The sequence below is a fragment of the Motacilla alba genome, chromosome 19 (assembly GCF_015832195.1).
Source record: "Motacilla alba alba isolate MOTALB_02 chromosome 19, Motacilla_alba_V1.0_pri, whole genome shotgun sequence".
In the NCBI taxonomy this organism is placed as follows: domain Eukaryota; kingdom Metazoa; phylum Chordata; class Aves; order Passeriformes; family Motacillidae; genus Motacilla; species Motacilla alba.
The window spans coordinates 6,196,554-6,222,459 of record NC_052034.1 but is presented as its reverse complement, the minus strand read 5'-3'; the positions used below and the strand labels follow the sequence as shown (position 1 = coordinate 6,222,459).

Below are 25,906 nucleotides of genomic sequence, written 5' to 3'. Positions count from 1 at the left end.
GCCCTCGCTGCGCCCGCCATGACGGGGCCACCCGCGTCGCGCGCCGTGACGTCACGGGGGGGCGGGGCGCGGCCAGGGCCGGAACATGGCGGCGCCCTCGGCCCCGCGGCCGCCCCGGCCCCGCAAGGAGCCGCAGCCGCTCGTCATCCCCAGGAGCGCGGCCGAGGAGCAGCGCCTCCGCCTCGAGCGCCTCATGAGGAACCCGGTGAGGGCACCCGCCGGGGCACGGCCCGGGGCGGCGGGAGAGGAGAGGGACGCCGAGAACCCCGCGGGGTCCGTGAGGGGAGAGGGACGCCGAGACCCCCCACCCCACCCCCTGGGTCTGTGAGGGCAGAGGGACAGCGAGCCCCCCACCCTCGGTGTCTGTGAGGTGAGAGGGACACTGGTACCCTCTCGGTGTCTGTGAGGGGAGAAGGACGCCGAGACCCCCCACCCCTGGCTCTGTGAGAGAAGAGGGACTAACACCCCCTTTCCCTTCCTCCGGGGTCCGTGAGGGGAGAGGGAATAACCTCCCCTCTCTCCTCTCCGTGTCCGTGGGAGAAGAGGAACCGACACCCCCTCCCGGGAGTCTTTGAGGAGAGAGGGACCAGCCAACTCCCCCTTTTCCTTCCCGGTTCCATGACCGACACACGCCCCCCTCCTCCTTGCCGGGTCCCCAAGGGGAGAGGGACCGACCCCCCCCACCCACTGTGTTGCTGTGAGGGGAGAAGGACCCGTCTTTTCTGGGATGCTGTGAGGAGAGAGATGCTTCTCTGGGACCACAGGGGCTCCTCAGTGCTCTGCTGGCTGGTCTTTCCTTTATCCACTGCTTTTAATGGGCAGGAGCATGACCCTGCTCCTCTAACTGGGTGTTTTGAGCCTTTCCTGAGGAGGTTTTTGCCAGGAGGAGACTCTCACCCCCCGCTCTGTGTGTGCTGAAGCAGGCTGAGATGTTCTTCCTCTGACCTTGCACCATGTGTTCTCCCTCCCCTGTTCTTCCCTGTCCTCTAGCTCTGGCATGGAAGGTGCTCCGACACCTTTCATCGTTTCCCAGAGTGCTGCTAGTGGCATTATACTCAGTTCCTGCAAGTGCTTGGAGGTGCTGACATGCTTCCATCTAGCTCCCGTGCTGAAAAGAGGCACAGGCACTCCTAATCCTCCAGGGTTTGTTGACCTGCAGGCCTGAATGTGAGGGACAGAGATGATCCTTTCTGATTCTCCTCTTCTGCCTGCTCCTGATCCCTGTGCATGAAGAAATTGCTGCAGCTGTGCTCCTTCTGAGATCTGTCAGTTGGTGGAAGAGGCTGTTGTCAGACATATCCCGCCTTTCTACAATGTGTTAAAATTGCAGACTTTGCTCCTGGAAGATACTGATGGCTGGTTGGTTTGTTCTTGCAGGAAAAGACTGTACCAATTCCCGAAAAACTGAATGAATGGGCACCACGACCTCCCCCGGAGTTCGTTAGAGATGTCATGGGTAAAGATTCTGTTCTTCAGATAACTCTGGTGTCAGCCACAGTTAACTTAGAAAAATGTTTAGCAGGAAAGGACAGAGGTGGTTTTCTGCTGCTCATTTTGCTGGAGAAAAGAGGTGTGAAATGTGCTTTGAGAGTTGATTTTTCAAGTTTTATTTGGTTCTCTGGTTCCACTTTTCTGATGGCTGTCAGAATGCAGAGAGAACAAAGCCTGTGGCACTGCAGCACGTGGGCTGCCTGCAGTGCAATAAGCTGCTGCTCTGCTGATGACAAGTAAATGATGACGAGTAAATCTGTCCTCTCCGTGGATCTGAGAGTGCTCTGGAAGACTGGCAGTGTGAAGTCCTTCTTTTGGCGGCTTTGAGTCTGAATCTCAGGCTGTGAGAAGCAGGCGGGTGCAGCAGGTGTGAGTGTGTGTGCTCAGGTAGGGAGCTGGCAGCTGTGCCAGGACCCTGACCCAAGCGCTCTGTGTACACTTTACTTCTAGCTGCAGGGATTAAATGTAGCTGCTGTGGTATAAACTGGCTGCACGGGGAAGTTCTGTCTTTCTTTGAGACCTCCATCCTGTCTAGAGGTTGACCTGTTCTTATTTCAGAATAATTGATCTTGGACTCAAGTTTTTATATGTTTCTGAATAAAATCTGTGTATCATAATTCTCCCATGGCTTTTTCAGATAGCTTTGCTGTGTGCTTGAGTGAATGGCCTTGTTTTTCTGGGAGTACCTGGCGTGCTGGGACTCTGTTGGTATCAAGAGCACCCCTGTTGCAGTCCCAGCTGCTGGGTTTTAATTAGGTGTCTTCTTTGAGGCTCGAATTCCTGTGCTTTCCCTTGAGAAAGAGCTCAGGAGATGGGGGAAGAGCTCCTTGCAGGAGCTTTAAGCACGGTGCTTAAAGCTCCTGCAAGGCTTCAGCATGCAGGCTGATGCCAGGAAGAGAGAGCTGTAGGGATTGAATTTATGAAGAAACAGTTGAAAACTGTCAGTGGATCTGTCTTGCATGAGAAAGTGTGAGATCACCTTTTACCACCTTTCTGTTGACCTTTATTTTGTGAAATATGAACATGAGAAATGCTGAAAATTAGTTGGAAGCAGCATCAGCAGGGCATTGTAGCTCACCTCTGCCTGTAAGAGACTGGAGAGTGCATTTCATCTGCAGTTCTTTGCCTGCCTCGATGTGCAGCTAAGGGTGGGCTCTGCAGGGGGGTCATTGCAGGACCTGCAGTGACCCAAAAGTGTGTGTGGCTTTGCAGCTCACTCTGGCTTTTGCTTGTGAGCTGAGTGTAAAATGGTGACACGCTCCAGGTGCTGTTGGTAGGTTTTCATCTGACAGCGCCCTTTGCTGTGTCCCATCCCTCAGCATCCAGCTGCAGTGATTTGTGAACAGCTATTTGCCTCCTTTCCTAGCAGACTGAGCTCTTCCCTGTTGCAGGTTCCAGTGCTGGGGCTGGGAGCGGGGAGTTCCACGTGTACCGGCACCTCCGTCGGCGAGAGTACCAGCGGCAGGATTTCATGGATGCCATGGCTGAGAAGGTCAGTGCAACTCCCTGTAACTCCCCCCTCCCCCAGCTGTTTGTTGTTCTTTGCAAATCTGTGTTTTCTTTGAAAGTCATGTACAAATAATTCCGTTCTGAGCCACCCCTTGTCAGAGGAGTCTGTAGGAGTGTGTGATCCGTGGTGTCTGTGTCAGTACTGAAACATTTGGTGCTTTGTGTCAGACGTGCTCCATCTCCTGTGTTCCCTGGGGTCCTAGCACGCTGTAAGGCCTCATGGGAATGTGTGTGTTCTCACTTGAAAATGCTTTAAAAGCTAGAAATCCTTGATAACACTGCCTTGCACAGACAGAAACAAAGTGAGTGCCTGTGCACAGAGTTCAGATGTTTAAGTCCCGATCAAGTAGAATGCCCGCTGTTTTAGAAAACACTATTGATATACTCTCTCTTGGCCGAGATGAGTCCGTATGTTAATGTTTGTGTCTCCAATTATTCATTTGTTTTTACTGAAACATTAATTAGGGCAGAAGCCCAACCTCCCTCATCTGCTCTGGTAAGGATTCCTCCCTCAGAAGGTTCCAATGTTTGGCTCAGGTTGCAGGTTAAAAATGCTGTCTGTACAGGAGCCATCCCTAGGAACGTGGCTTTGTATAAAGAAGCCAGACAAAATCTGGCAGAGCTCCCTTCTGTATTTTGCTAAAAGACTTCTCCCTAAAAGGACATGACTTTTAAAATAAGTATTTTAATTTAGATTTTGACCAAAGTATGACATGTGATCAATTACAGCAAAGACTAGATGAGGAATTCCAGAAGAAACTGGAGAGGAATAAGATGATTGCAGAAGAGCAAACAGCAAAACGCAGAAGGAAGCGGTAAGGGCAGATTTTTCCCAGGAGGCTTGACATGGAAACCCTCACTCCCTGTGCCTCATCTGTAGCTGCATGCTCTGGATAAACACTGTCATTCTGTGTCTGCATCTATCAGCTGGGAAGTCTGGCTGTGGAGATTAAATTTGTCAGTGTCAATGTTTGGTTTCCAAAGGTAGCTGTAAACCTGACAGGCTTTGCTGGGGTGGTTTCTTTTCCGTGCCATTGCTTGCAGCATAACTTTGGACTGGTTGAGCTGCTTTTGCTGACACTGTGGTCCTGACTGTAACGTGCCTTGCTGCATATTTGGTTTAACAGTGTCAGGAAAGGTTTGTGTCTATATCTGGCTTAAGTTTATGTCTGAATCATGTGATGCCAAGCAGTTTCAGTGTAAAACTGGGTGCTGCTTCATGGGTTGGCTGCTTCTGCCTACCCCATTGAAATGTCTGGCAGGCCAAGTCTAATAAGTTAGGTGGAAATACTAAAAAATATATTAAATCCATCTTTCTCTTAAATTCTAGACAAAATGAAACAGTTACAAGATTGATGCTCCCAAGAAATAGCCTGACCATTGCAGTGCAGTGACACGAGAATTTAAATCCCACTCTCTGTCCAGGATGGGTTTCAGAAAAAGCAGGGAATCATGCCTCTGCTCTTTCCCAGGGTCTGACCCTGAGCAGCCTCTCCCTTGCTGCTTTGCATGCTGTGGCTGAGAGCTGCTGTGGAAAGGCCTGTGCAGAGTGGCTCACTGCCATGTTAACACAGAAGTGCACAACACAAACACTGTTGCCATCTTAGTTTAATTTAATGTGGTCCAACAGATGGCCAGCAAGTCAGATCTGGCCTGCTGCCTCTTCCCTGGCTGAGACGGAGAACAACTGTTCCAACAGCAGATGCTGCCTAAACACTGACACCTCCATGTCCCCCTGCTGTGCTCTAATGGGGTGGCTTTGCCCTGCAGGAGCCCCTCTAATTTCCCTCACCACCCTTCTCTCTCCTGACCCAACAGGTTCAGTTCCTGGCTCTCTGTTTCAAGAGAATTCAGTCATGCTGTTGAGAGAGGAGCCTGTGAATGCCAGGCTGCTCTGCCTGCGTCTGCCATTAACTTGCCAGGTTGCCTTTGCTGGCCAAAGAGAGCTGGGTTGTATGAATTGAAATTCCCTCTCACCCCCAGTGCTGCTCTAGGGCCTGACATCCTGAGAAAGTACAGCCAAAGAGGGAGGTCAGAGCATACTGCACTGTTCTATTTTCTTCAATTGAAGGGTGTATTACTGGTGGTTTTTTCCCCCCAGTGTTCAGTTTCTGCAGTCTGGGTACCATGGTTTTCATACCATTTTCTCTTTGTGTTTATTAGCCTAGGTAGATAAACTGTGGGGGCAGTTTCATTCTTGTTCCATCTGTGTTCTTGGAGATTCTTGTGTATCATAGCTCTGGTTGCAGTGGAGTTATGAAAGGCTTTTAAAAAATCCATTAATCTGAAAACAACGTATAAAAGTTTCTCTTGATCACGTGCTAAGTTTACTCTTGCTGAATTTTCAGTTGAGGCCAAATTAAAATTGAACTTCTCTTCTGAAATCAGCTTTTCCAAGATGTCTGTAATATATCCTTTATCAGTGCATGAATGTGCAGAAGCTTTACAACACTGGATTTGCCAGAGAGTCTTTTTTCTTTGCTTTATAGCCAGAAGTTAAAAGAGAAGAAACTGCAAGCTAAGAAAAATAAACTTGAACAAAAGAAGCAGGAAAAAGGTCAGTGAAATTTAGTTTACTTTTCTCAGGACTTGGTTCTGTTCCCTCATTGAAGCTTAGAAGGTTTTGTTCCACCCCCCATCCCAAGCACTCTCAATACATGGATTAAAGCCTGAGCCTTAAGCTTGTTATTTTAGCTGATGTTTCAAAATCCTCTTTGAAAGCCATCTATGTTGAGATTTAATCTTACAAATAACTTGGCTGTTTGTGAATATTTTCCATTTATTAGGGGGAATTTCGGACAGCAAACTCTGGAATCTGAGTTTGTGGATGTTTTGCCCCAGCTTTTCTGAAGAACTGCAGATTCAGAACCTCAGCTGAGGTTCAGAAAGGCAGGATTGTTCAAGGCTGTGCTGTTTTAAAGTGTATTTTGAATGTGTATGGGAAAACAGGTGGGAAAAAATGCACAGCTTGGGCAGCAAGAAACAGAATTATAATTGTGTGTGTAAGAAATTGAGCCACCTTGCTACCATCTGTTCCACAGGACTATTTTATTTCATAGAAATAAAGGTGAAAACCCTGACTGCCTCTGTTCTCCTGCAACATTAGTTTCTGTCTTGAAAATTAATGTTCAGCAATGTCAGTGAAACTCTTTGCTCGAACTTTTGCATACTTGTTGCTTCTTTTCAGTGAGTATATTTTGGCTTACTCTTTCAAACAGTTGTCCCTGGTGAATTAGCACAGAAATGGTTAATCTTAAAGTTACAGCAGTTCTGGTAATTCTGCTGGAGCAGTGGCTTGCCTGACAGTTCTACCTTATTTGTGCTCTGCTTTTCAGAATTGGATCTGTTTCAGCTGAACCACTGCCAGCCTCCCATGTAAACATGGGAGGACAAATTGTTAGGTTAATTTTACTTGTGACAGCAAGTGAATATAGCAGAGTGAATTTTTTGGGTGTTTTGTTTTGGTCTTGTTATTTTATTTTTTTTTTAAGCTACTAATTTATGAATTGTAGCTGGGAGGAGAATTTAAGTATGAGTCAACATTTGTTCATTTTGAGTGAACAAACAGAATACCCATCCCTTAGGGAGTGGCTGGGAGAGAGGAGAGCTGGAGCAGGGACTGGCACTGTGGTATGGGATTGCCCTGTACCAGTCCAGTGGGGCAGGAGTGGTTTTGTTTGGCACAAGTTCCTGAAAGACAGAATCCAAACTCCCTGGTTCTTGGTAACAGTTCTTAACTCTTTACAGTCCGTGTAAAAGAGTTCTCTGTGTAAAATAATAATATCAGGTAGGAGAGAAGTCCCTCTTAGCCATTTTTAGGTAACTGAGAACAGCCTTTTTTTAGTTTTGTGTGGCCTGGGTTATAATCTGAGAGTTTTTTCAAATTGATTAAAGTGTATTTGTTGGATATGGCAGGCGAACATTTGTCTTCCTTTTTGAATGAGTAAATAAAACCTTTGAATTGCCATGTTTCATCTTTGTTGTAGTAAAAACATTTAGAATAAGGGTTGGCACTGAGTGAGGTCAGCTGTCGAGGTCGCATTAATGAGCTGCCAGTAAACGCTCCAAGTTCAGCACTTCACCACGCGGTGGCATCAGACCACTGAGCCTAAATCCCGCATGAACCGGTCCGGACACAGTGTGACTGGGCCTGAGGAACAGGAGAGAGCAGAAAAATGGCTCGTGGCTTCAGGTCCCACTTCATGCCATACCTCACTTTTGTTATCGCTTATTTAATTTATAGTAGATGTGTCCTGGTTTTTTAGCAGACTTCACAAGTTTTCTGTAACCCTCGTTAACCTTAGGCATATCTCCATGAGTTCCTGGACTGACAGTATAGCAAACAGTCTGTAAAAATTTATGGCACCTCGTGGAGTTTCTGTGAACTTGGATAGGTTGTGGGAGTACACTGCGTCTTGCCTGTGCCTTCCCAGTGCTGTGTGTGATCCTTCAAAGCTCATCCCAGCCTGCAGAGGTGAGATTGGGAACGAGATAATCTATCACCTCCGTGTTTGACTGTCTCTGGTAGAAAGAAATAATGTTCCAGAGGAGGTGGAGTTGTTTAATGATGGACTTGGTATTGGAGATAAGAGAATTCCCCAAGGGAGAATTTGATATTCTGAGCTCCTCATCGCTCGGTAGAATTAATAGAACCTGATTCGTGTTCCCTGAGTATCTGGGACTGCTTAGTTGTGAGATGCTTAACAAGGAGGACACAGGGGAATGTGTTACCCTCTGTGCTAATTAGCCTGACCTAATCCACATTTGCTGAGCACCTGAGAGCGTTTTGCTGTGAAATGCTTGACAGGGAAGCCAGGTGGGAGCACCTCATCCATTCATCCTGTTTGTGTTTGTAGAACCTGGGCAATCCCAAGAGCAAGGCAGCAGCGAGGACGACGAAGAGGACAGCAAGGAGGATGAAGAGAAGGAAGATGATGCTGAAGAGCCAAGTTTTGTGATGGGAAGAGGATGAGGCCTTCCAGGGAGAGCTGGAAACACTGTTCATTGCTTTATATTCAGGAGCATGAAAGTCTTTCATCTCAGCCAAGCAGAACCCATTGGCGTACGTTACATCTGCTTAACGGGGCATGGCCTTCACGTCACAGGCCTGAGAGAAAATGATAGAGAAATGCCAAATAAGAGATTTTTTCTTAATTGCTTGTATAACTGCTGTGCAGTCTGCTCTAAGTTTGCTCTAAAGAGTCAGCCATAAGTCTCTATGACCCTAGAGTTCTTTCTGAAATGGCCCAGAGTGTTTTTCTGTCTGAAAGCTAAAACATGACTATTACCATTTAAGGGAAATATTACTGTGAAGGCTACGTATTCTACTTACCTTGAAGCTGGTAGCAGTGGGATACATGAATCTAGGGGAAGAGTTTAACCTGAAGTAGAAAAGTGGTCTGTAGCCAGACTCTCCTGCACTGTGAGTGTTCTGCATTTGGGGTTTTGTATGGGGTCATCTCTAACCCAAAGAAATCAGTTTATGTTGCTAGACAAGTTCTATAGATTTTTAATCTGGATCCCTTTTTTAATGCTAAAACTTTCCCTATTGCTTTTCTTCCATGTTTTCTAAATTAATAAAAGGGATGTGTTGGATTGTTCTGTCTTCTATTTTTCTTTTTGGAAGAGGATTTCAGTAAAATAAAGAGGTGCTGCAGGAAGGGACAAAGATCAAGTGATGTGGCACACATGAAAATATGGAAAAAGGTGTTAGCTGCATGTCACTTACTTTTTGCTTTTGAATTGGAACAATACCTTTTCCCAAAGATTGTGTGTAAAGCCTCCAAATCCTGTGGCAGAAAGGCTTGGAATGGAATCATTTTGCTTGTGCTCAGCTTCCTGTGATGACACCTGCCTTTCTCTCTGCTTGAGTGCTCTGCTTTGCACCTTGGATTCCCTGGTAGGAATCTTAACATCTCTCTATATATTTACTTATTGGTGCTGAAAGCATATGCAGTGGTGGTTTTACTTGTAACTCTGGTTTTTGTCTCTTCGGTGTATCTTTAATTAGAAGTGCCTGCTGGCTTTCAGACATGCTCATCCCAGAGCCTTGCATCCAGAATGCGGTGCTACTTCTTCTCAAGCCTCGGTTAACGCCAAATTATTTTAAGCAAAAACAGTAAAAAGGGAGAATCTCTTTTTAGATCTCGCCTTTGTTGAATAGTGCTGCCAGAAATCCTGCATTTTGTCTGAGCTGGCTTTATGTAATGGCTTCTCCGTGCTATTACCATGGTGGTGGGAAGCAGATGTGGCCAAGTGCAAGTGATGTTTGTGTTTAGTTCCTCTGTACATATCCAAGGGCTTCGAGGCTGGGTAACTTCTGAGCTGCCAGGTCCATATCCCCACTGCCCCCCTGGTTAGAGATCTGCATGTTTTCTACTCAGTCTCCACGGGGGCAGGTGCTGCAAGTTGTGGCGGTGTTTCATTCAGATGCAGGATCCATTTTCCCCGTGGAGAGATCGGTTATGAGCATTGCTTCACATGAATCCCCCTTAGGGCAGGCAAACCCTGTGGATACTGTGTTGTAGGATGTGCCACAAAAAACGTGAGGGTTTTTTATGAGCAGAGAAGAACTGAGAGTCTCACAAATAAAAATGTTCTGTCTCTGAGCTTGTCAGGCCTTTGAGCTGAGTGAGTGCTGCTCTGCATTAAGCAGAGCGGATGCTGCTGAGCGGGGACACGCTTCCCTCAGCCATGAGGAAGGTGAACTCGAGTTTGTCTCGGTGATTGAACAAATTCAGGTTGTGTGGCCTCATCCTGCCTCCCTAAGATGCCCGCGCTGAATTATTCATGCTGTGTTTTCTGGGAATGCCGAGTTTGAAATCCATAAACAGCAAAGAGAGCATGTTGGTGAAGGTGGCATCTGCCTCACGCTCTGTCTCGCCGGGGTGGCTGAGTGTAGCAGTAGGAGCTGCGTTTGGTAGGTGTAGCTGTGAATTCCCATAAACACTCTGTTGTGGTTGTTCGTGGCAGTACGAGCTCGTTGAGAATACAAAGCACTTCAAAGGGAGGTTTCAAGGGATGTATCTTCGTTTAGAATAAAATGCAAATACTGTGCGACCTCAAAACGGGGAAAACCTCAGCAGTGGAGTAGAAAAGGGGAAGTGCTCCTGTGCATAGTAAAATAGGAACAACTCTACAACTGATTGCTATTCCAAATAGGGCACCAAAAAGGCACTAATAACTTACAGGCTTGAAACTGCCAAGGAGTTTGACCTGCTTACACTAAATTCGTGCTCTGCGTTCTTTTCTAGAGGAGTCCCTCTCCTTTGTCTGATGGAGATTAACCCTCAAGGGCTAAAGCTGCTCTGTACGTGTGTTTGTGCAAATGTGGGAGCCTGAGAGACAGCAGTGTTTGTGCTGAAACCGAGCAGGGGTATTCCTGCTCTCAGAGGTGAAAAGCACGCTCAGGATAACGTGTATCTGTCTCTTTATTAGGTTTTTAGTAATTGTTTTCCTGTGTTCCCTCCCCCAGGCAGAATGGAATTCAGGAAGATGGGATTACCCTGTTATAAAGCTGACCCATTGTGCTGCCTTTCAGCATTTTCTTTATCTCATTTCCAGGGCAGGAACTCCCTCTCTTTCCCATAAGGCTGTCCCTATCCTTTTGATGGGTTTATACAGGATTTCCTGCTGAGTCAATAGCGGAGGAGTGCAGGGAGATAGCAGTCGGGATTCGCAGGGAGCCTGTGCTCAGCCGGAGGAGGTTCAGCCCGGCGGAGGCAGAGCAGCGCTGCCTTTTGACTTATGTAAGTGGCGACTTTTTGCTGTATAATTCATAATTGTAATAAAAGCACATTTGCATCCCATTGCACCAATACCTTCTCTGTGGCAAGATTCAGAGCTAACGCAAGGTCCAGACCCACTAACATCTTTACCAGCGGGTGTGCTTCAGCCCGACTGCGACCTTAGGGAACCGCAGACGTTTTTTACCCCTACAGATGCATGCTCACCGCGGGACCCCCGAGCACTGCGGGCACGGCTCGGTGCCGGGGGATGCCGTGTCCCTGTCAGCGCTGAGTGCCTCCCGTGTCGCGGGTCCCCGTGTCGCCGGTCGCTGGGCGCGGGCGCGGCCCCGGGCGGGGCGGGGGGCGCCGGCCGCTGCAGGGCGGGGGTCGCGTCCCCCAGGCCCCGCCCCCGCCGTTGAGAGGGGCGTGGCCAACCGACCGCGGGCCAATGAGCGAGCGGTCACGTGCGGGGGGCGTGGCGGCGCTGCCCCCCCGTTTCCTGCGGGTCACGTGGCCGGTGCCCGGCGTTGCCGTGGCAGCGGCGGAGGCGGCTCCGGCTCCCGATCCCGATCCCGCTCCGGCTCCGCTCCCGGTCCCGCTCCCGGGGCTCCCGCCACGGCCCCCGGACAGCAGCGCGGTGAGACACGGCCCGCCCCCGGGGCCGCATCCCGCCCGCAGGAGGCTCATCCCCAGCGGGGCCCGCGCTCCGGGGCTGCGGGCGGCTTCCCCTCAGGCGTGTTCGGGGTGGCGGGCTCGTCCTGCGGAGGTGGGAGCACCTCCTGCCCGCGGGGCTCCGGGAGGAGGGGGTCTCGTCCTGCCCGGGGTGCTGGGGGAGTTGGGTTTGTCCTGCCTGAACAGCGATTCCCGTGCCGGCGGGGGGAACGCGCCTCGTCCTGCCCGGCCAGGGGCGATCCCGTGCCCGGGTGGTGGTGGAGGGATGTGCGCCTCGTCCCGCCTAGCTGGGGCAATCCCCTGCTCCCGGAGGGAGGGGTGAACGGGAAAGGTCCGCCCTGGGCAGAGAAGGGGGTCCCGTCCTGTCCGGCGGTGCTTCGGAGGTGCCGAGGGATGCAGAAGGCAGGCCGGCTCCCGCGGGACGTGTCCGGACAGGGATGCTCTCGCTGGAGTGCTCTGGGGGGACACATCCAGCGGACGGTGCCGGGAAGACCCTGACCCAGGGTGCTTTTGGGAGACGGGATCGAAGGGTTGGGTCCCATGCTGCCTGAGGATTTGGGGAGGATGCTTGGCATGCTGGATCGGGATGCAGTGGTAGGAGGTTGCGTCCTGCCCAGGAAAGATCCTCTGTCCGGGGTGTCTTTGGAGGGAAAGGTCCTCGCTGGGAGTGGGTCTCGTCCCGGCTTGAGGGATGCCCTGTCTGAAGCTGCTGTTGGAGGGGAGATCCTCGCAGTGCGGGATCGCCTCCTGCCCAGCGTATGCCGAGCGTGGCGGGCTAGGAGGTGCCCTGTGAGGAGGATCCCAGGGGTGGCGGTGGGACCAGGGGCTCACATCCTGCCGGGGATCCCCTGCTGCCACAAGGGTGGTCACCGCTACGGGGTGTTCACACCCTGCCTGGGTACCTGACACCCCAGGAGGGCTGCTTGGAGGAGTCCCAAGCCAGAAGAGAACATAGGAAGGCTTTTCCCATAGTAAAGACGGCTTGAACTCATCCGAGTGGAGTAACAGGGCTCGGGATTTGGCTTTGCCATAGCCTGCAGGAGCTTGAACAATGTTAGACAGGGAAGGAAGGGACTGGCACAAACCCACAGATCAGTCCGGGGGTGTGGGGCAGAAATCTGGGACTGAGGAGGGGGCTGGCATCCCGAAACCAGGCAGGGGAGCTGCCAGTGCTGCAGAGACAGCGCTCTGTGGGTGCCTGAGCACGGCAGTGGTGGGAGCGGGACCCGCTCAGCTCGGCCCCGGGGGTGTCGGCTTCATTCCCGGCTGTGGGGAAATCCCTACATGTGCACTGAGATGGGAGGAGGCAAAGGCTTTCCCTTTTCCGAAGGACAGCACTTGGCAGGTTAAGAAAATCCACATAAGGGAGCAATCACAGCGGGTTTTCTGTCCTCCCTGTGCGAGATGAAGTGCGGTCAGAGCGTCGGTGGTGCAGTGGAAGTGAGTGAAGACACAGCTGGGATGGACTTTGCCAGGGCTGCCTGAGGAAAAGGTCTCCTGGAGAATTCCTCATTCCCCATCCAGAGCTCAACAGCCCTGGGCAGTCAAACCCTGTAGGATAGTTATTTCTGTAAGAACAAGTGTCCTAATCCTTTAACTTTGCAAGGCAGGAAGGTGAAATCTCCAGCTTCAGCGCGTATAAAATTCTTCTTTGGTCTTGTGTTTCAGTCCTTGGAGCCCTCCACCCAGTCCCTCCATGTCCATAGCCAGCAAGGTGAGTTTGACTTCCTGGCACTTCTTGTTTGGGTTACATTTGTGTTTATGGATTTCGTTCTGAAGCTGTTTACTTATTTGAGAACATCTCTTGAGCTGCTCCAGAGAGAAAATTCAGCCTTGTGGTATTTTTAGCTTATTTTTCTAAGGGAAGAAGCAGATGTGATTGGGTTTTCTTGCCCTCTCTCTGTAACCTCTGAATTCATTTGTCTTTTTAATGGAATTTGTCCCAGGGGTCAAGTTTCCTACATAGAAAGTTCCTAAGTATTTTATGAAATTAAATGGCAACGTAGAGGCCATCACTGTCCCAGCTGGGGACACAGAGTGAATTCACTCCACGCTATACATTGCAGGATCCACACAGCATGTTGTCACAGGAAACTGCTTTACAATTTTGCTGCTCACAGATTGTTTCTTCCTCCAATCCTCCCAGGAGGCTTTTTTATTCTGTAAAATAGGTGATTCTTGCCTTTTCTGGAAACACAGATCAAGCAGGAAGGTTTGTCCCTGTTATTGTTTCTCTTCCTTGTTTTTATTATGGCATGGATATTCTAGTGGGCCTTTCTTTTTTGTTTGTTTGTTTGGGGGATTTTTTTGTTGTTACTTTTAAATATTTTGAAAATTCCTGAGCAGGACAGGAGCCTTCCTGGAGTGTTCCGGGGGCTGTAATAACGGCTTTGTCAAAACCTGCCCAGGAATCATCCTGTGCTGCCATCCTTGTTATGTCTGAGGGGACTGGAACCTAAAAGCCCCCCCATGTTCAGGAGGGACAATCTTGGACCTGCAGTGCTTTATTTGCTGTTCTTTGTTAGTGTGCCTAAAACAGCTTCCTTCCCTTTTAGTAACAGCACTCAGAGTTGTGGGCAGTTGATGTCCTTTTGATCTTCACCACTTCTCCAAGTGTTCCAGCAGTCGTGGCTTTATTAGCTGTCCCCATGTCGCCCCAGTTCTTGGGGAGCTGGGGGGACACAGGCAGGGCTGAAAGGTGCCTGTGACCTTGAGAGATGGTGCTGGGACTAATTAGTGCCACACCAGGAGTGATTCTGGGCAGCATCTCCTCCTCCTGGAGCTGGTGAGTGTTTTACAGCCAGAAGGTGCAGCTCCGGTGTCTCTGTCTGCCACCACCACAGCGCTCAGAGTTGTGAGTGAGGGGATTAAACAAGGAGTTGTGGTTTCCATTCTTTGGAAGGCCGAGTTAGTTTCAGATGTGTGTCAGAGTTGAGAAATTTTTGCACTGAACATTCCGTGGATGTTGGCCCGTGTCTGGAGATCACCAGAGCCATTTGACAGCAGCCTGGGGACATGGTGCTGTAATCTTCCACCACCTGAAGTACTCTTGCTGCTTTCATGCATCTCTCAGTGTAATCCCTTCAATCTGAAGATGATGGAATTTCCTGGAAGCAGCTTGCTTTCCCCCTTGGAATCGCCTTTTCCTTGCCCTCTGCTCAGAGCCACCGGTGGAAGTAAGGGAACAGGATTCTTGGTCAGATGTGGCTAATAAATGGAGTGTGAGCAGCTCAGGAAATTTAACTTCCCACTGCAAAAGCTTGGGAAGTTCATTTGTTAACCCTACAGGGCGTTCAGCTCTGTGATTATTGGGAGAGAGCTGTGCCCATCTAAACTGAGCTTTGATCAATGGTTGAACTGAGAAAAACTGCTGTACTTCCCCTGATTTGAAAGTAAACCGGGGGAAGAGATTAACCCCCGCACAAATACCTTGAGACAGATTTCAGGTCGGTGTTACAATTTATTAGAAAGATTACATTTAGATGCAAGATGAAAAACTGGCTTAAACCCACCGAGTACAGCCTGGCCCGTGGTGGTTGCAGTCTGAGTTGTTGAAGCGATGGCTGCAGTCCTCTCTAAAGCAGTGGTGCTGCGGATGGTCTGGCTCTCCTGAGGGACTTGGGGTCCTCCCCTGCCTGTCCAGTGCTGGCGGTGCTCATGTCCCCAGGCTGCCCAGACGGTCAGATGCAGGCAGGAAGGTTCAGCACCTCCCCCAGCGCGAGGAATTTCACAATGGAATGATATGATCCTATGAGTCACGGGATATTCTGGGGAGTCCTTTATGGCCTAGGTGGTTGCAGCTGCCCATGATGGCCCATTGGCAGGGATGATCCCCTGGGCTGGCTGTAGCTATCTCGGCTGAGTTGAGCAATTTGGGAAGACAATGAAACACCGCCCTGCCACGCTGGGTTTGCCTCCTTCCCTTATCTAACACCCGGCTTGCAGCCTGGGGGGTCGGGTGTGCACCGTGCAGTTCCTGCAAGCGGCCATTAACAGCTCATCAGGAGTAATGTAGATGGGAGTAGAGTACTCAGTTTGGTTACACCCCACACTGTGACCCAGGAGGAATGGTTTCCAAAGAAGGAGCAAAAAGTGACTCCCTCAACTGGTGTTCGATACTCTAAGGAGGTGCATTCGGAGCCAGCCCGTGATGCACTGGGACATGAACTGTCAAATCCAAACAAAGATAAGATGGGGGTGAAGTGTATTTATGTAAAACTATTTTTTATGAGTGGGAAGGAATTAAAGGGCAAAGTTGAAGTGCCTGCGCTGAAATGAAAATCCAGATGATGTGCAGCCTTCCAGAATTCCTGCTGAAATAATTGCCAGTGTACCTTTGTAATCCTGCCTAGTTCTCGCGGTCATTTTTGGCAGTTGTGGATGGTCCTTTCTCAGTTCTGAATTCCAAGTGTGATGTTATTCGGTCCATCATTTTCCACTGACCAAGGGCAACGTTGTTCAGCTGCAGCTTTTCCAGTAGTTAATGCTCATCCTGTCCACCCCCCTCTTGAACATGCCTGTTTTGTTCCCTCAGCACTTCTCTCACCATGAGTTCTGAATTAAACGTTCCGGTGGATCCTTCCACTCCTGCTTGCTGCTCTGAGCCCGGCACAAAGGGCATGGATTATCGGGACTGGGTCCGCCGCAGCTACCTGGAACTGGTCACGTCCAACCACCACTCCGTGCAAGCCCTTTCCTGGAGAAAACTCTACCTGAGCCGAGCCAAGCTGAAAGCCTCCAGCAGAACCTCTGCTCTGCTCTCTGGATTTGCAATGGTAATGTGTGTTTTATAGCTTTTTGAATTGTGAAGGTTTTTAGGTTGCCTCAAATCAGCTTTTAATCAGTGTTTTCTTCCTGGGAAGAAGCAGGGAGTTGTTTCCTGAAGAAACAGGAGGCATCTGCCTGGGGGCTTCTGTTTGGCTGCCGCTGCAAAGTTTGAGGCTGGCTCTCTCACTGCAGCAGGGATACATGAGCTGTCTGACAGCCAACCCACACACTCCCAAGTCAGCCCTTTAAAAACACTAATCCCCTACCTGCAAGTGATCCTGAGGGCTCCAGCAGCACTGCTAAACAATCCAGGACCTCCTTTGGCCCCGAGGCTGGCTGCCCTCATGCGAGGCTGCTCTTGGGTGTGGAGCGCTTTCAGGCCCCTGTGGTTGCTGTGGTCCTGAACGTTATTTTAATTTCTCTGCGTGTTTTCTCAGGTCACGGTGCCTAAAATAAGGTGGAGGTTGGGTCACAGTCTGCCGAAGTGAAGTTTGCATAGCGTGATCAGGGAGATCGTGTTCTACCACTGAGGTGTGAGAAGAGGCCCTGAGCCTCAGACCTGGTGTCAGAGGGCTCTGCAGCCTGCAGGGAGCCAAACCTGGTATATTTTTGTCAGTGCTGCCTATTGGAAGTGATCCCTGGTGCTTGCTTTCCGCTGTGCAGCACTTGGGTGTTATTTGGAAGTGATTTGCATAGGTCAGAACCATGTCAGGGATGAGCAAATAAACAAGACGGCGACAGCTAGCGGTCTAGTGCTCGGGCCTGTCTGAGCTGTGTATTAAAACACCACCATGCTGTGTCGGTGTGAGCCCCTTTATCTCCCTTCAGCTTTTGCTTGCTGTGAGTGAGAGCTGGAACCAGTTTGGGGGAGGTTTCCTGTTCAGGAAGTGGGCAGGTCTGGTTGTTCCCGAGGTCTGTCAGCAGAGGGGCAGAGGGCAGCGCCTGGGTGGTGTGGGACACGATGTGAAGATGTTTCATCCTGCAGCTCAGAAGCTGGGAGGGAAAGACAGATCTCGGGAACTTTCCAGATCGCCTTTCTTGTTTTATTTTAGCTTCTTCCACTGCTTTTTCCTCCCCCAGCCCCCCAGACCATGAATCATCCATAACATTACAACAGCCTGGGATGATGAAGTTGGTCACCCAAAGTGAAGCTGCAAAGCTGCAGGCAGGGGTTTCAGTAGGAGCAGGCTGCAGTGGGTGCTCAGTTGCTTTGTCATTGCTCTCCACTCGCTGGCTGTGTGCAAAAGATGCTCTTAAAAGCGTTTCACAAAGTCTGTGTTGGTTTGTAACCAAGCTTGTGTGCTGCAGGGGCAGAAGGTTCCTCCTCTTCTGGAGAAAGCTGGGTGCTCTCCTGTAGACTTCTCTCCTGCAGGAGTTTTCTTCCTCTAAAAAGCCTCTCATGTGCATGCCCTGTGTGCCTCTGGTTACCGGAGTTCTGTTGTGACTGTTGTCTTTAAAACACAATTATTAAATGAACATTTTGCGTTGTTGGGTACTGATCTCCCAGTGTGGTCCCACAAGGTGTCCCTCCCGGGGTGTGCTGTCACTGGCAGCACTGGGACTCAGGGCTTGCAGCCCACCCACACTGCAGGGCTGAACCACATCTCTGAAAACAAATCTGGCTTTCTCAGCTCTTACAGCAGAAAGTTACTGGAAGTCCTTGGCAAACACACAGAATTAACCACTGGTTTTACATTCTCTTTGAACTGTTTAAACTGCAGTTGAATATACACAGGTGTAAGTAGTGTTAATTGTGCTCACCAGCCTAACGTAAGAAATAGACCTGAAATCAGGAACTAAGAAATAAAATCTCTTGCAATAAGAATTCTCTTTATTAGCAAGCTTTTTCCCCAGCTGATTGGAAAGCTGATGTGTGTGTTCCTCCTGGGTTATTTCTCCACGAGAACGCAGGAGTTCAGTACACGGATGTTTACCCTCTAATAAGAGAACCTCTTTGGCTATTGATGAAAGAAGTTATTTAGAGATAAAAATGTGTAGACGTGGCACTTAGGGACATGGTTTGGTGGTGGACTTGGCACTGCTGGTGTAATGGTTGGATTCTGTGATCCTAATAAGGTGTTTTCCAGTCTGAACGATTCTGTGATTCTATTAAACCGTTTCCCCAAAGCCTCGAGTGCATTTGACTACGTAAACAAATGTCATCCAGGGTTGGCTATTGCTTTATTTACTTCCCTGTCGGTGTGTTTGATGCAAGCTAGCTCCATATTGGCTGAAATTATTGCGAGCTGGTGGATATTTAATCAACAGGCCGTGGCTCTGATCCAGCTCCTTCTGGACAGGCTGCAAAATAATGCAAACCTTCCTCGTTACCATCTCTGGTATTTCTGGCAGAGCACTGAGGCAGGTCAGGAGGATGTGGGTCATTCCAGTGCCAGGTCTGCTTGGAAGGTGGGCTGTAGGGCAGCTGCATCTGCCCCACGGAGGCTGCAAATAAAGGAAATTTAGAGGGAGCTTAGGAAACCTCCTCAATAATTTTCCTGATGGAAATAAGAGTTATTATTGCTAATCCATCTTCTCAATACTTATCCAATTGCTACAGGATATGTGTTTGATTTAAAAAAAATATGAAACCAAAACAAAAACCCTGACAGATCTACTGGAGTGGTTGTTTTTACAGTCTGCCAAACCATCTGTGTGAATGTGTCATGGTTTATGTTAAGCCATTTGTCATCCTTTTGCTTGATATTATCTGTCCTGGTCTAAATTTCTCAAAATGAATAACATCCTTGTTGTGGACAGTCTGAGCTATGCTAGTCTAAACCCCACCATCATTGCATGTGATTTAACTGCAGTTTAATTCTAAAATGTTGTGAGCCCTTGATCCTGTAATTCTGGAGTTCAGCTGGGTTGTTCTCAAGCTTAAAATTAAACCTGTGCTGAAATATTCCATGGCTTGGCAGAGAGCTCAGCCTTGCAAAGTTGCTTCTGGGAAGAGGTTTAAAATAAGGGGGGCTATTACATGGAAGAGTATAATTGTATCAAACATGACATATTAATAGTTTTACAGGCTAGACAGCTTCTTTAATGGTTTTTTAAATGGGTTATGTCAGCTTGTCCTCTTTCTCTTATCCCGGTCAGGGAATGACATGACAGCCTGTGCTGGGTAAAGCAATAAGAGCTCACTCACCTTTTCAGTACTTGTTTGGGTTAAATGAACTGTTTTTCTGCCTTGCTGCCCTATCTGGATTGTTGGTGTTTTTCACTGAAATACCTCTTACTGAGCCATCAGTCAGTGTTAAAAATTCATCACATTGCACAGCTGAAGCTCGCCCTGGAGAATAGGTTAGTCTGGGAGGAAACATCCAATTAGCTGAAAAGTGCTGCTCATGTGAAGGATAACAAGCAGAAATTGATATGTTGACATCAGCCAGGCTTTCAGCTTTAATATAAAGCTATAAATTGGACATGCAGGTACAATTCCCATTCAGCTGTGTCTCTGGGTATTACAGCACCCCATAATGAACAGTGTACCTGCAGGTTTCCCTGGCTGATGGGGCGTGACTGGCAACCACAGTGCTGTACAAATTCATTGTACAGCGAAGCAGAGAATCTCCTCCCTCTCAAATCAATACAAGGGGAACTGCAAAGGGAACATACACAAGGCAACGTGAAATCTCTTCTGTTTAAATTGACCTTGCAATTGATAGTGAAGCCAGCCTTGTGTTAGGATTTTCTCTGCTATACAAGAACTACTGTGCTGTTTACTACTGTAAACTGCAACCAGGAGCTGATAAAAACAAACAAAGGTAAAACCTCGACATGCTCATGGTCAGAACAGAAGGCTGGGAATGCCCAAGAACTGTCCCAGAATTTTTGCTGTCTTTAATGTTTTAAATAGTTGATGTAGCCATAAAATCCAGACTTGTAGAGATTGACCATTTTCCACACATGTTGTATCTTGCTTGCTGGTAAATGTGTTCAGACTTGACTGTGATCTGATGGGTTTCAGAGCAAATGAAGGTAAGACAGCAGTCATGCCAGCTGGTTTCCATTCCCTTTAATCCTTTTCAGGGCTTCCAGCAGGGACAACATGAGCATACCCCTAATCTTCCAGCCTAAATAATATTATGAACAAGTAATGCCAGAGCAAGTGGTGCAGGTGATTATACAGAGCCTGAAATGGCTGCTCAGGGGAGTCTCATGTGAAGTCTGGATAACAAAATCATGAGTCAGTTCTGCAAAATCCTTCTGTGTCCCAGAATCAAGTGCATATTTGAAACTTTGCCTTCTCATTATGTTCTTTAGAGGGGCTTCTTTCCAGCAAGCTGTGCTGTGCTGTGCTGGAGCAGCAGGTCAGCTGGGATCACCAGAGGTTTTCCTTGCTGCCAAGAAAGTTAACTTCTCTGCAATCATGGAGTGCAGCTACAGATCCGAGCCAGCTGCTAGAGAGAAATGTTTGATAATCTTGTCCACTGCTTTTGTGTCTTTTCTTAGCAGAAAGTTTGTGCTGTCCTTTCAGGGATGCCACCACACAGAAGTACAGGTTTGCTTCACAGGTAGCTTAATTGTAAAAATTCTTAAGCTAAACCAGTTAACAGGACTCCAGTTCTGATCTCAAGAGAGCCTACTGCTCTCTTGCACATATTCTGCTTCTTAAGCTTTATTTGATTAAAGTAAGAATAGCTTTAGAGACCTGCTGTGTGATACCTCTTGTTTTGGGAAGCAGACTCCTGAGTTGCTGAGCACACCCATAAGCCGGTAGCTGTCCACTTCTGCTGGGTGTATCACCAAGTTATTACCTCTCAAGGGAGAAATTTGAGGATATAAATAACTTAAAAGTTATTTATCTGGGCATATTTGTAATAAAAACAAATGTAAACTGTCCTGAGAGTAGAAGGCAGTTATTTTAACTACGGGCTAACTTAAGCTGTAAAGTAGCTTGTGTGCTTCCCATGGTGGGTAGTGAAACCTGGCTGGCCACTGGCCAGAGGAGCTGCTTGGTTTTGCTTTTCTTTACACGCCTGAGGTTGAAACTTCCTGTGCTGCAGCCGCAAGGAAGGAGCGGCACTGGAGGGTGTAATGGTGGGTTATAGCAGGCTGTTAGCTGCCTCTCAGCCCCACGTGGCATCTAATGGGCTCCTTCTGTTGTGTGCTGGGTTTGGGGCAGTTCGTGTGGCTCGTGGTGGCAAGGAGAGAATGTTGTTTGAGAAAACCTCGTTCTCAGAAGAGCCACAGCGCAGGCGGTGCGTGCGTCCTCGTGGGCGACAGCAGCGATCCATCTGGGCTGCCATTCCAAAAAGCTCTGGAGTGTGTCCCTGACCTTAGGTGTTCTTCCTGAATCAAGACGCTTTTCTGGCTGAAAGCCTTGATAAGAGGAAAAGCCAGCAGGTGTTGACCAGCTCTTTGCTCCTTCCCCAGGTCGCCATGGTGGAGGTGCAGCTGGAGGTGCAGTACAAGTACCCCCAGATGCTGCTGATCGCCTTCAGCGCCTGCACGACGGTGCTGGTGGCCGTTCACCTCTTTGCCCTCCTCATCAGCACCTGCATCCTGCCCAACGTGGAGGCCGTGAGCAACATCCACAACCTGAACTCCATCAGCGAGTCCCCCCACGAGCGCATGCACCCCTACATCGAGCTGGCCTGGGGCTTCTCCACCGTGCTGGGAATCCTCCTGTTCCTCGCCGAAGTCGTGCTCCTGTGCTGGATAAAATTCCTGCCGGTGGGCTCCATCCTGAAAAACGAGACCACCAACGTGGAGAAGCCCAGCAGCCACGCGGGGTGGCAGTCAGCACTGGTGTCCACCATCATCATGGTCCCTGTGGGGCTGATTTTCGTCGTCTTCACCATCCACTTCTACCGCTCCTTGGTGCGGCACAAAACGGAGCGGCACAACCGGGAGATCGAGGAGCTCCACAAACTGAAAGTGCAGCTGGATGGGCATGACAGAGGCATGCAGGTGGTGTGACAGAGCCTGCACACAGCTCAGCCAGGGCTGAGAGCAAAATACCTGGTCTGCTGCTTGGTGAGCTGCACCAGGGATGGATTTTCTTGAGGCTTAAATCTGTAAATGCTACTTGCCTGCCATTTCTAGCTGTGGGTTCTTGTGCTGTTCCACGTGCTGGGGGCTCTGCCCTGGTTCTGGTCCCACACACTTGGTACTTAAGTCGACACTGCCGTGGTGTTCAAGGTCAAAACTTTATCTACCTTAACACAGGGAGCCAAAAATCTGTATTTTTTACAAATGCAATATTCCATTGCCAAAAGTGAAGCTGCGTCGGCTGTCCCTAAGGCCTCTGTGTGTGTGTAGGACCTGTCTTACATGTCAGAACTCCCTGGCTGTCAGTGCAGCCACAATTAACTGGCAGCTCATTCCTAGAGCAGAGCTGATTAATGTGGGTACCTGCAGCTGACTCAGTGACATCCAGGAAAGCACAACAGGAACTGAGAATGTTGATCACCATTGTTCCAAAGCAAGTATTCCATAAATACATAACCAGAAAGAAAACAGCCTTAGCTTTTATGTTCTTTTTTTTGCTGTTCTTTACTTTATTTTTACAGTTTGGGATGTAGAAATTTGAATTGCAGGAGGCTGGGAAGTTCTCTCACACTTTCTTCAGTGGCATCTGTCACCTTAGGTTGAGTGAGTGCCAAGATAATGTTTTTTTTCCCAATAAGAGGCAAGAGTGCCCAGGGAAGGCTTACAGGTGTTTGAGATTTAACAAGGACATTCTTAAAACAGAACAGTGACAGGGATTTTAATGAGACAAGACTTTGAAGGACTAACAAAGCAAGTTTCAAGGAGGTAGAGGAGTGACAGCAAGTACTGTAGAAATCTGCCACTGTGTCTTCTTCATTTGTGCATTGCTGCAATGCCTTTTGCCCAGTTTGCTAGAGAGAACAGGCCCAGTCCTGTGTTGTTTCATCTTTTAGGGGTTTGCTTTTTTCTTTTTTTAATTGGCTGTAGCATTTTTCTGTCAGAAATGAATGCTTCCTTCTCCCTTCACCAAAGCAGAGACTCCTCTGGTGGAACCTGGGCGAGCCTGATGGAGCTGGATCTGGCAGGAATGCTGTGTGCCATTAAAGAGCTATCCCTTTCCTTTGAGCTCATTTCTTTTTTCAGCAGCTGAGACAATGACACTTGCATGTCTGTGTGGCTTAGCAAGGGAAGCTTGTAAATTCCACAGCATCCTCGTGGGCGAAAACTTCTGTAAAAAAGAAAACCGATTTTATTATTTTTGGTAACTTTGTGGAGAGAAAAGAGTGTTTTGCAATCATCAGCTCTTCTAAGGGAAAGTCGGGCTTTCTGACACACAGGGCTGCTAGAAGCATAAGCACATTTTCTTGGCCCTGATCCTGTGCTAGTTTCCTCCTCTGCACTCCAAAACTGCAGTTTCAGAGTCTCCGAGGCCTTATAGGTTTCTGAAATGATGAAGGATGTTTATAATGTTCTGTTTAACCCCGGGCCCTCATTCCCCTGGGGTTTGAGGCAGTGTAACATGTCAGCTTCCCAGAAGGGAGAGTACATGCAAACCCCAGGGGAGCAGGGTGAGACTATCCCAATGTTCCTCTCTGTCGAGGGCCTTGGGAAACCACCTCTCATCTCTCTTGTTTACATGGGAATGTGAGCATTGCTGAACAAGTTGCTTAGCACTGTGTCTGTGGCTTTCATCTGCTGTTCTTGCTGCAGTTGGCATGTACCATATTGGCTGATGTGCAGCAAAGAAAATAGTCTTTGTGTGCTAAATGACTAATCTGTACTCATGTGCATATGCAAAAAACAAGGAGTGTCCTCCAGGAAGTGGGGTGGTCGTGAAATTCATATGAACTCCCCAGGACTCTGCCCTTTCTCCCTCGTCTTTTTACCATAATAAAAATTAAAAGGTTTATACAACAGAATCAGAGTTGGGTTTTCTGCCAAGTGCTACATGTGTCAGCTCCTCTACCAACAGAATTTCTGTTGAGAGGCCAGAGCCAGACCAGATGGGATGAATCTCTCATCTGTGCTTTGCACTCTCCTTTAACATCAGTAATAGAAGGACCTTGTGTGCTGAGGGGCTCAGAAGGCTCTTAAGGAAAGTATTGCACCATTTTTGCAGTATCTTTTTTGACAGCTTTCCCCTGTGCATACAGTGTTGCAAAAGCAAATTCAGCTTGTCTGGAAACAGTCAGATAATTCATTTAATTTTTTGCAACAGCAAATTGAGAAAAGCAGCAGAAACTGCTTTGATTTTGTAGAATAACTTTTTCGGGCTTGGGTGGGATTGCATTCAAGATCAGTCTCAAGTCAGTGCATCTGTGACTGGAGTGGGACCACCTTACTCTAGGGGACAGTCTGAGGTACAGTTTGGGATGGTGTCCCAAGGGCAAATGCTCCTAAAGCAGAGTAATAACCTGCTTCCCTGTCTTTGCTTGCAGCTCTGTTTCTTGTGTCTCTCTGGGCACTGAGTTCTGCCTTCCATGAGAAGCTCATGGGGGTATTTTTGCTCTTTGATTCTCGAGGTTACCCATCCACTTTCATGCTGCAATTCCTCTCCCTTCCCAACAACAGCACTTGCTTTTCTTGCTCCTGCCTCTCTTCCTGCGATTGATTTACATTTTCACCACTGTTGGGTCCAGGTTTGTGTTGCAGAAACGTTACCTGTGGTTCCAGGCACGGGAGCTCATCCATAAAGGAAGGAGTAGGGGTGTTGTACTTGTCCAGCTGGGTGTTTCTGTGCTCCAGCCCCAGAAAATCCTCCTTGCTCCTGCTGCTGCCCCCGTGGCTGTCAGCAGGATTCCCATCAGTCAAGCCAGCCTTTCCACACTCTCACTGCCATCCCAACAGGGCTGCCAGCTCTCTGTGGCACGTCTGGGTTTGTCTGGCCGTGCCTGGCCACGTCTGTCCTGTGCTGTCACCTCTCTGTCATTCCTGGGGTGTCTGTCGTTCTTGGAGTGTCCCAGGTTTTGTGTGGCTGCAATCCTGCAATGCTTGCATGGAGATGCTTCTCCCAAGGGTTCCACCCTCAGCTGGGGATGAGTGTTGAGGATCTCCCCTGGCATGTGTTGGCTTTCTGTGCCAGCTCTGGGCTCTGGGCTGCTGCTCTCTGGGGTGGCTGCTGCCCTAATTCTCAGCCCCCTTGGACTGTGGCTCTCTGGACCAGCTATTCCCTGGTCTGAGCGATTTCTCCAGTTTTTGCATTGGTGCTTAGCACAGGGACAGCCACGATCTTGCTTCAGATTATTTTTTTTGGCCAGTTTTTGCCCAGCAGGAAAATGCCTCTGCAGGCGCCAGTGCTGCAGGGACCCTGCCTGCCCACCCTGAAGCAGGGAAGGAACTCTCAAGGACAGGGGAACAACAATTCTTTGTATCATTCCCGTGCACCAGCCTTGGTTAGGAGGCAGTTCCTCTCTCTCTCTCCTTTTCCATCTTGGCAGGAGTAAAGAAGGGGCACGACCGCGAGCTGGAGGCAGCAGGATCGGGTTCTCCCTGTGCAGTGTTCAGTGGCAGCTCTCACTCTGTGGTCTCCCTATTTTTAACATCGCCCCGGGGCCAGGCTGGCTCCCTGTTGCAGTGGAGAGGAGGCTCTCGAGGAGACTTAGTGACCGTGAGAGGTGGAGTCCTGTTGGATTTGAGCATGTGATGGATGACAGTGACACCGTGCGAGAGCCCCGGGCGGAGGGAGGGCTGCCCTGAGCAGCCCTGGAAGTGTTTCTGGAGAGCACCGGGTGCAGCTGCAGAGAGAACATCCCTCCACATCCTTCCCTTCCACATCCTTCTCTTTTACATCCTTCCCTTCCACA

General features: G+C 49.0%; 2 protein-coding genes across 5 annotated transcripts; both read left to right on the top strand.

Annotated features, from left to right (window-relative positions):
- Nucleotides 1-48: 48 nt before the first annotated feature.
- On the top strand, nucleotides 49-8,974 carry PRKRIP1 (PRKR interacting protein 1). Its single transcript, XM_038158144.1, has 6 exons — nucleotides 49-205; nucleotides 1,378-1,456; nucleotides 2,883-2,983; nucleotides 3,730-3,815; nucleotides 5,490-5,557; nucleotides 7,857-8,974. Exons 1-6 carry the CDS (start codon nucleotides 86-88, stop codon nucleotides 7,970-7,972), a joined length of 570 nt encoding a protein of 189 aa, XP_038014072.1. The 5' UTR covers nucleotides 49-85; the 3' UTR covers nucleotides 7,973-8,974.
- Nucleotides 8,975-9,313: 339 nt separating this feature from the next.
- ORAI2 (ORAI calcium release-activated calcium modulator 2) lies at nucleotides 9,314-25,906 on the top strand. Of its 4 annotated transcripts, none has more exons than XM_038158141.1 (4): nucleotides 9,314-10,748; nucleotides 13,068-13,113; nucleotides 15,934-16,174; nucleotides 21,546-25,906. In XM_038158141.1, exons 3-4 carry the CDS (start codon nucleotides 15,947-15,949, stop codon nucleotides 22,089-22,091), a joined length of 774 nt encoding a protein of 257 aa, XP_038014069.1. In that variant the 5' UTR covers nucleotides 9,314-10,748; nucleotides 13,068-13,113; nucleotides 15,934-15,946; the 3' UTR covers nucleotides 22,092-25,906. The 4 variants fall into 4 exon arrangements, with proteins under 4 accessions (XP_038014069.1, XP_038014067.1, XP_038014071.1 ...); XM_038158139.1 differs by lacking the exon at nucleotides 9,314-10,748 and adding an exon at nucleotides 11,293-11,364; XM_038158143.1 differs by lacking the exon at nucleotides 9,314-10,748 and adding an exon at nucleotides 11,365-11,493.

What these genes read in the sequence shown, in the direction of transcription:
- ORAI2 (XM_038158141.1), top strand. Translation starts at nt 15,947, where the DNA reads ATGAGTTCTGAATTAAACGTTCCGGTGGATCCTTCCACTCCTGCTTGC. An exon ending in TGCTCTCTGGATTTGCAATG is followed by an intron (nt 16,175 to 21,545) that starts GTAATGTGTGTT and finishes CTCCTTCCCCAG; the next exon opens with GTCGCCATGGTGGAGGTGCA.
- PRKRIP1 (XM_038158144.1), top strand. Translation starts at nt 86, where the DNA reads ATGGCGGCGCCCTCGGCCCCGCGGCCGCCCCGGCCCCGCAAGGAGCCG. An exon ending in AGCGCCTCATGAGGAACCCG is followed by an intron (nt 206 to 1,377) that starts GTGAGGGCACCC and finishes TTGTTCTTGCAG; the next exon opens with GAAAAGACTGTACCAATTCC. An exon ending in ACAAAAGAAGCAGGAAAAAG is followed by an intron (nt 5,558 to 7,856) that starts GTCAGTGAAATT and finishes TTGTGTTTGTAG; the next exon opens with AACCTGGGCAATCCCAAGAG.